Consider the following 9,321-nt stretch of genomic DNA (forward strand, 5'->3'; position numbering starts at 1 on the left):
ATATTCTCCTTGGCAGTTTAAGGGAGATCATTGCGACCTTACGGTTTCTTTACGGAACACCTCGTTGCGCGGAAGGAGTCGATATTTATGCACAGTCAGGTCAGATGTTCTTATGACTATCGACGATTACGGGAGAGAACGGTATCTAAGATGTACCAGTCTATTTATTAATTGGTACGCGAAAGTATCTCCCTTTCTCCCTATCTCTATCATTCATCATTGAGCCTTTCGTTCATCTCGTTTCTTCTCACACATTATACGTCTATTTATTAAATGTCATTGACATAACAAAATATATTTTTCTATTATAATTAAAATTATAAAATTATGAAAAAACTCAGGATTAATAATACGTGTATAAAAATACATATAATAAGAAAGGATATGATATTACAGATTTGTGTAAATTATGTTATTTTTCTTGTGTAATTTTAATTATAATAGAATTTCTATATTTATTTTGTAAAGATAATCAGGACTGTATATCTCATTGTATACAATGTGTTATGTTGATTTATATAAAATACATACGCTTTTAACGATACGGTCTATTTTAAAATAAGCAATATGCGGAAGCAATAATACAGAAAATGAGAGAAAACACAATAAAAATAGAGACACGCCCGATATCGATTAGATTCATTAGCAAGTACTTAGTATACATCGTATTCTCTTTCGTTAATCATTTATTCAATTGTTTTTATATCTCGTAATGACAAGTAAAAAGAGAAATATAATATCTCAACTTGTTTGTGCAGATATTTCAATAATCATAGAGGATATAATTAATACTTAATGCAACCAAGGAGCCAATAAAAAATATTTATATATTTTTTAATATATTAACTTTCTCTCTCTCTCTCTCTCATAAAGTTATCTGCAAAAATAATATTTCGTTCGTTCATTCATCTTTATCATTGCTTTATCATTGCGGGACGAGTTTATTCGCGCGTCTCTCTATCGAATGATGATAAGAACTTCTCATTCCGCCTCTCTCTTACTCTCCCACATAGGATTTAATTATATTATTATCGGAGGCCACCCCATTTACACAACTAATCACCGTTTTCCGTGTTATTACCGAAGATAATAATGAGAATCCTCTCACAATCGCGGGGTGGAGGTATGCGCGAGATTTCATTGTTAGCGCGACACACGTGTCTCTTTTTCTTATTATATTTTGCATATACATCGCCTTTTCCTCGAGCACAGTGCAAAATGGTGAAACTTCACAAGACGGAAGGAGAATGATACGACAGTTTCTTTTCTGTTTCTTTTTTTTTCGGTTCCCACGACAACTCCCTCATTCTTGTTTTCTGACATTGCGAGTGATTTCTCCATTCAACCTTTCGTCGCATCCGATGTAGAAAGTTGTTTGCAGGTTTGTTATTTAATTGTACTATTCAGTATCGGTTGTTATCCCTCCTCCCCTTCTCCATTTGTTTCTCCGATCGATTCGAGACGCCACTTTTCTCATCGGTTGAAGAAACAAGGAAGTCAAACATACTTCTTAATGTTGCGACGTATTAAACATAGCAAATATATTAATACGTTTATTATGCAGTTAATGATTTTATTTGATTACCTGTCATTTACTCATTAAACCGCGAAGATGTTCCGCGGTTTTTATACAGCATTTTTTTTTCCAGTAATAAAGTAAAATCAGCTTCGAGAGTTCTTTAATGATAGGAATAATGGATTTTTCCTGTATTGCATGAGAAATGTTATTTATATTAGAGAGTATATATTTATTTATATAAGAGATAATATGTCCAAGATTCCAAGATGTACATTGAGTTTAATATAATTGCCTTCGATTACTCTTCCGCTCCAACATTTTTTCTCTAATCTTTCTCTCACCAAGAAGATTAATGTGTTTTATTTATAGATTTTTATAATTGTATAGACATAATTGATCATATTTCTATGTATTCACTAAGTATTATAAGATCATTAACTGTGTTGTGCGTGAAGATATTCCAAAAAATTTAATTCAAAAATATTTCAGGCCGTTTGTACCAATATCGTTACACGTGATAAGATCTATCTCTTTAAAAATTTCTCCTAAAGTATTTAAGTGAGAAATAAAATGTAAAATATTAGCTTTTGTTAGATAATATATTATTTATTAATAATGTATTAATAAATAAAAATATATCTCTCTTGTTAGTGAGTGAGAACTACGGATGCTATTTTGCATTTTAAGGATTGCAACTACCCGTTAGATCGTCCAAGCAAAGAGCAATGCTTTCTCAAGGAATATCTTCCAAGCGCGTTCACGGTATCCTGAAATATCATCTCCTGAAAATGTCGGATGCCCCACCTGTACTTAATATTCCCGTTTATCATCAATCGTCAAACAATTCGACAACGCAATTCGCATTCCTTTTACCAGTCACGATTATCTTGCACGAAAGGATTATTGCCTATCACAAAATATGAATCAGTTTTGACTCATTGTCAAACATTTTACATAGCAATTGCGCATTTAATAATAAAATTACGTAACATGTGATATTACATCAGGCTGCTAAAGAAAAAAATCGATCAGAATGTCAGATATATAATACTTTTAATAGAAATATGATGGATGAGGAAATTCTTCGAGAGAGAGAGAGAAAAAGAGAGAATCGTGACCACCTGAAATAGTTCATAATTAAAAACGTTATACCTTTCAAAATGATCACCCCCCTCCCCCAATGCAACACATAGTACGACAGAGTAAACCTTGATCTAATTCTCCCCATGTGACATCACACATGTCGCCGTTCTCGCCGCATGCGTACACATTTACGCATATCTTTTTGTATGATTTTTCAATTTTACGTTTATATCAGAGTTCTTTTAACAATAATTATGAATATTTAATTTTGCAAATTTTACACGTTTTCGATTCTTCGAAAGTGTACGAACAAGTCGATGTTACATACGAATTTAAATATCCTGGATTGTAAAAAAATGATTCTCATATTTAGCACGCGATAGATTGATATCGCGCGCAATTTACATGCTTCGAAAACAACGTCCGTAATCTTATCACCGCCAGCTCGTTGGAGGGTGGTCGCGATCAACTCCGGGATCAACGAGCGCATCCTCGTTTAATGAAGCTTTCCTCGCTCGTGCTATCCACCTTGCACGTTCAACGCACTCGACGAACTGGTAGGCAGGAACGGGCTCCGCCAATCACGTGGCGCGACACTTCAAAACGAACGCTCGCCGGCCGCTTCACGACCGCGTGCAGCTCAGTCACGCTCGTGTAGCCGCGACGTTTGCATCGTCGCGCGCTCGTGCCGCCGACTTTGTCACGCCCGATCTCGTCGCGAGGTTAAGCGCGCGACGACGGTTGCGTGCCGCGTTTCCCGTCCAGGGTGCGCGAAGAGACGTTTGACGTAGCGAGGAGAGCACTCGTCGGTCCACATAGTGCACGGTACGTCGGGCATGCGCGACAGAAGCCGTTCTCCGGTAGTTGCCGCCCGTATCCGGATTCTGCAAGATCTTACCCCGCTCGTGCGCGCGACGAAGCGACGAGATTCCCTCCCGCGAGATGCGTCGCGACTCGACCGCGTTATCGCGTTATCGTCGACGCTCGAGCATCGTTGATGACCTCGCGACGGGCGTTCTTCCAGCGCTCGAAAGGAAACTGGATTACCGAAAATCTCGAAGCTTAACTCGATCTCGACAATCCGGTGTGGTGCCTAGGTTAGGTCGCTCTGGAAGCAGGAAATTGGCCACGAACGGATCGAATCCGCTCTTTTCCATCACCGTACGTACACGCACATATACGTGCCTAGAAGACGAATTATCACTTCCGTCGAGAGACGAAACGCGTCACGTGCTCGTGATATTCGAGATATACGAAATGTGAAAGAATTCCACGAAGTGGTGACGAGGAATTGGATTAACACATTTACGAGCGAGAAAAACATCGAAGAATTATCGCCGAGAGCAACGATTGGCAATTTATCTTACTCGTATATTTCTTTTTCATTAGATTTTATTAATCATGACCATGGAACAGAGTCAACTTTGCTATAAAGTTACTGCTTCTAAATTGTCATTATACTTCATTTTTTTATAATCTTTTTATATTTTATAGAAAGCACGTTACGTTTATATTTTTTTTTTTTTTCGAAAAAATTGATTATTCTCTTTATTTTCCATGCAAAATTTATTTATTTATTTATTTATTTATAAATACGGAAAAGAAGCCCCTTTTGTATAAAAAAAAAAAAATTTAATAACAATTTTAATATAATTTTCAAAATCAAATTTAAAGCATGTTTATTTCCGCGTGCATTATGATTCATAAGGATCGAATCTCGGGGGGGGCTAATTGCAGAGGATAATGACCTTCGCTCTCAAAATACGAAAGGATCAGACGATCTTTCACCCGGACCGCGATGCAGTTTTCCATGAAGTACTTCTATTTTCGTCCCGTCATTCTTAGGTAGCGTCACGAAAGTGCGGCCTTGAGTCTCACAGGGGACGACCTAACTCTACCTACCTACCTTACCCTATCTTGGATAATTTGTTCCCTCGAGAATGTTGCTTTACATTCGTGCAAGGACTCGGAGAACGCAATTTCCGATTTTTTTTTTTTTTTTCCAGACGGCGCGGTTATTAATAAAACGCGATTGATTCCGCTCGCTAGATTTTAGATAGCATTCCGCTCGCATCAGCGATCACGGCGAAAAGTTAAGCATTGTTACCGTTACGCAAAGAGTTCGCTGCTCCTGCCGGCCGCAATGCGTAATTAAGGTTGCACGCGTCAATATCGTTCGCATCCGGTGCCATAAATTGGTACCGATCGGTCCAATGTTCCGAGATGAAGTTCCTCCGATCCTAATTGATTTTTAGTATTTGTGATTGATTCGAGTGTCCATCCTCATCGCTTACTTTTCATTAAGAATTTATCTGACTCGGAAAGATCGATATTGCTAAATATTTTTATATTCTTCTTTTCGTATATATATGATATATTTTTATTCCGATTACGTATTAAATCGAAGTTGAAGTAACGCGTTACTTAACTGCACTTAACAATATCGTCAACCGAAGTAGCTGCATGTATTTACATTCACATTAGCATTGTTATCACGTGTAAGAAGAAAAAACGTTACGAGTTAATGACGCATGTGGCAATAAAAAAAATAAAATCCTCTATAAAATCTTTTTATATAATAATAATAATAATAATAATAATATCATGTCAAGGTAGAGATCACAGATCGTGAACGATGGAATTACCAATGATAGCGATCTTGCGTATTTGAAAGTGAATTAGAAAATGAACAACGCGAAAGATAAAAATGAAATATCGCGCGACGAAAACATTTTATCGTGATTAAACCCATGTGTAATCGACACGCACTAAACAGGAATTAAACAGCGATAGATCGGAAAAAACTTCCTGATGAGACGTTGTGTCCGAGCACCATATACATATAATCAGATTGTATACAATTAAAGCTAATTACATTTTTCTACTTTCTCTAACAGTATATTTGAGCAATAATTGCTATGAAATAAATGCAAAGGAATTTTTATATACAAATTTCGAAATACGACACATTATATATATATATATATATAAAGGAACTTTTATATACAAATTCCTTTGCATTTATTTCATAGCAATTATTGCTCAAATATACTGTTAGAGAAAGTAGAAAAATGTAATTAGCTTTAATTGTATACAATCTGATTATATGTATATGGTGCTCGGACACAACGTCTCATCAGGAAGTTTTTTCCGATCTATCGCTGTTTAATTCCTGTTTAGTGCGTGTCGATTACACATGGGTTTAATCACGATAAAATGTTTTCGTCGCGCGATATTTCATTTTTATCTTTCGCGTTGTTCATTTTCTAATTCACTTTCAAATACGCAAGATCGCTATCATTGGTAATTCCATCGTTCACGATCTGTGATCTCTACCTTGACATGAGTTTTATGCATATAAACATGTATTATGCGCGCGATACGTGACGCGATAATTGAGACAATACCAGATGTATTTTTTTTTTTTTTTTTTTTTTTTTGATCTCCGTATTAGAATTTCCTATAGACGTATTCGAAATTCCTTTCCCCGTTGCTCTACTTTAATCTTTGTATAAATACTCGTTCGGTCTATGCCATTTGACACAATTCCTAGAATGTCGTTGGACTACGTGGTTTCAAATTATTTTTAGAATTGTACGACGTTTATACTCTACTACCGCGTGTAGCGAATAAATTTTCTCCGTGCATGTAAATATCATACATATATTCTATTCATTTATAAGTTCATGGCAGAGTAAACGTCTTTTCGCATGAAATTATTGTTCTCTTGCAATTATTGCGCAATGAGATGTGACGGTAACGATTAACGTTAATTGCGTATATCGTTCGCGATCGTAACGGGACGCGTAAAATTTATCCGACACGTTTAGTCTAACGGTGATAACGTTTTCTTTTTCGTGCTTTTTACTTTTTCATTAAAGATACGCGTAACGGATGTAATTTTGATCGGACATCTGCCTCGAAGAAAGCGGATTTTTCCTTCGCCTTCCCTTTGTACTTTCTCCGGTTCGCGCTGTCCCTAAATACGTGCATGCAAATCGGCAGTTTCGAAAAACGAATCCGTCACGAAAAACTGACTCGTCCACCTTCGAGCGGCGAAAGCGTTCTTCGCCGACACGATTTCGTCGATTTAGGGCGATCGATCTGCTGGGCTGAAATTATCGCAAAAGGGGATCGCTCGATACCGTTCGTTATACCCTATACACGCGGTTGAATATACATATAAGTACTTGTTTCTCTTTGAGATTATAATTTTTGAGTACATCCGTTCATCATTAATGCCCGGAACTTCATATTGTACTTTCACGAATATCAAATATTAACGAGATCTTTTCAATCGCAAATCATTTTATGAGTTATATTATTGTGCAATTGGGGCACTTTCGAAAAAGAAGAAATAATACTAATTATCAAAGTTATTTGAGCTAATATTTACATGAATTCTCTACAAAGCCGAAAATGCGATTTTAGATCTCTAATAAATTCGTTTTAATGGAGAGAGAAAGAGAAAATATTTTTAAAATATTTTACTTGACGATATAGTTGCGTGCACGTTCTTATATCTAGAATTAAATATAATATATTAGAACGATCGATTATCAAAAAGATTTTTTTTAGAACTTGAACTGCGTCAGGTTTATTCGACTTTCGGCGTCTGCGGACCTTGATACATTTCGTATGAATGCCAATCGGGTGACTCACGATATCTCTGGTTATTTCGATGCTCCGTTTTGATAAACTTACGTTTACTTCTTTCTATCTTCGCCACAATATCGAGAGAACCTTCCTTTTTAATCAATACTTACATCTCGATGGACGTTATGGTTGCAGTAGCACCGCAGACTATATATTCGCGTGTACAGCGCGATACAAACGATATTTAATATACAAAATTCAATTTTGTTATATAAATATAATTATATAATTATTGTTTTATGAATATTTTTAAGCCAGGAATGGATAAAACTTGGCTGTCTAATCTTTACGTAAATTAAAATGACGGCGATTCATTTCTTCGCAGCCAATTTCCAAGCGATTCATGCTTGTAAAGGACGATTAGTTGCGCGTATTGCTTATCAAGCCTTGAAAAATTTCTAATGCATACTAAAATTAGTTCTTTTATAGCTCGGGTCAAGCGTTCTCGGTCTTATCGTATTACGAGTGCCACGTATTCCAAGCACTAAATGTGTGACATTAAATTTTGCAGGGAAATACTTCATTATAAAAAATATTTTACGATATAAAAAAAGAATTCCAAGAATAAAACGATATACATATATATATTTTCTTTTTTTTTTCTTTTTAATAAATGTATCGTAATTTCTTTTTGGTAATGTATGTTATTATGGAACTTATAATCCTTGATTTCTGAGTCCTTTCTTATTAGTTTCTTATTATATCTTTGACATTCTGATAATAGATCATTGCATCATTTTCTGATTTGCGATCGAGTTAAGCAACTATCGTACATATCGACGGTAAAAGTATAAAAAGTGCAACGACATGAACTAGTTTAATGAGGAAATATAACTTACGACGTACATGTGCAGGTTTATACGTGTATGGACTCCAAAGACTGGATAAATTTATATGTGTTACTGCAAGATTAATATTGATTTCCTGCATTCCCTATAAAAGACTAGATACGCGTGAAATGTTCATGGAAAATAAAAATTATTATTGAATGAAAAGAGACCGCGTGACAAATTATCAACTATTCGATGATTTTGTGGAAAATCAAGACGAAAGTGATAACGCAAAATATCTTCTTCTTTTTTTTTTTAAATTAGAAAACAATGACTTATATAAGGAACTGTGTTAGCGATAAATATCCTCGTCTTTTGGATATTTACTGATACATTGTGACAACATCAAGACTATAATATTGGACTAACAGGACACACAAGATAACGAGGAAAAAATTTCCACAAAGCATTTTGTACAAAGCTTGCTGTTCGAAGGAGCTTTCAGTCTCCCGAAATCTTGATCGTTCGTGGACAGGGTCATGTCAAGGTCATGAACAGCTCGACTCCTCTTCGTGTGAACAGCGACGCATCTCCGAGCCCTTTGCATTCGCCTTCCTGTCAGCGTGATGAGGCTACCCCGTCGACCTCGAGAGGGAGAAGTATCGGTTCCATTATCGCTCTCGGCGAATCAACCTTCGATAGTCTCGCATTGGACGTTTCCTATGCCGGTTTGGACGTATCCGGAAGCGATTTTGTTGACTCTGGCAGTAAGCGAACGAGACTGAAAGATACATCGCGAGAGAATGCGTCGGATTCGCCACAATTTTGGGAAGATATTGGGGTGGTTGACTATCTCGATAGGAAGCTGGGTCCTCCCGACCAGAGTACACCGGAAGAACGTGTCGCGACGCTCAGGGAGATTCTCGCTGAGAGGACAGACATTCACGAGGGCGCCGGCGATCTCTCGGATTTCCTCTTCCACGTCGCGCGGACTAAACACGGCAAGATATACATAAGAGTTATCCGGACTCTGCTGTTGAACAGAGGTAAATACTGATTTAAATTGCGCCAAATCTCCATCGATTGCGTTCTTAGATATGCGACGTACCTCCTTTTATTAAAGGATTATTGCGTATTTGAAGCTATTTGAATCTGTTTTTATATTCAACGAATATTTAGCAACTGTCTGATTATATTAAATTGTTTTGTATCTAATTATTTATTAGAAGTATAACATTTAAAGAAGGGATGCTGGATACCAACATGATTTTTTATTCTTCTATTTTTGCTGTT

General features: G+C 36.5%; 1 protein-coding gene across 5 annotated transcripts in view; it reads left to right on the plus strand.

Annotated features, from left to right (window-relative positions):
• Nucleotides 1-9,321, plus strand: part of LOC115240716 — a 29,655-nt gene that overhangs the window by 11,735 nt on the left and 8,599 nt on the right. Inside the window, exon 5 of one of the 5 annotated variants that reach the window (XM_029816040.1) lies at nt 7,983-8,580. The exons of 2 other annotated variants lie outside the window; for them this stretch is intronic. In XM_029816040.1, coding sequence (XP_029671900.1) covers nt 7,983-8,002 — 20 coding nt within the window. In that variant the 3' untranslated portion in view covers nt 8,003-8,580. Of the gene's footprint in view, nt 1-16; nt 4,129-7,982; nt 8,581-9,321 lie in introns of those variants that run through there. 2 more of the 5 variants (XM_029816039.1, XM_029816041.1) reach the window with 2 other exon arrangements.

The sequence above is a fragment of the Formica exsecta genome, unplaced genomic scaffold (assembly GCF_003651465.1).
Source record: "Formica exsecta isolate Colony F162 unplaced genomic scaffold, ASM365146v1 scaffold444, whole genome shotgun sequence".
Classification (NCBI taxonomy): domain Eukaryota; kingdom Metazoa; phylum Arthropoda; class Insecta; order Hymenoptera; family Formicidae; genus Formica; species Formica exsecta.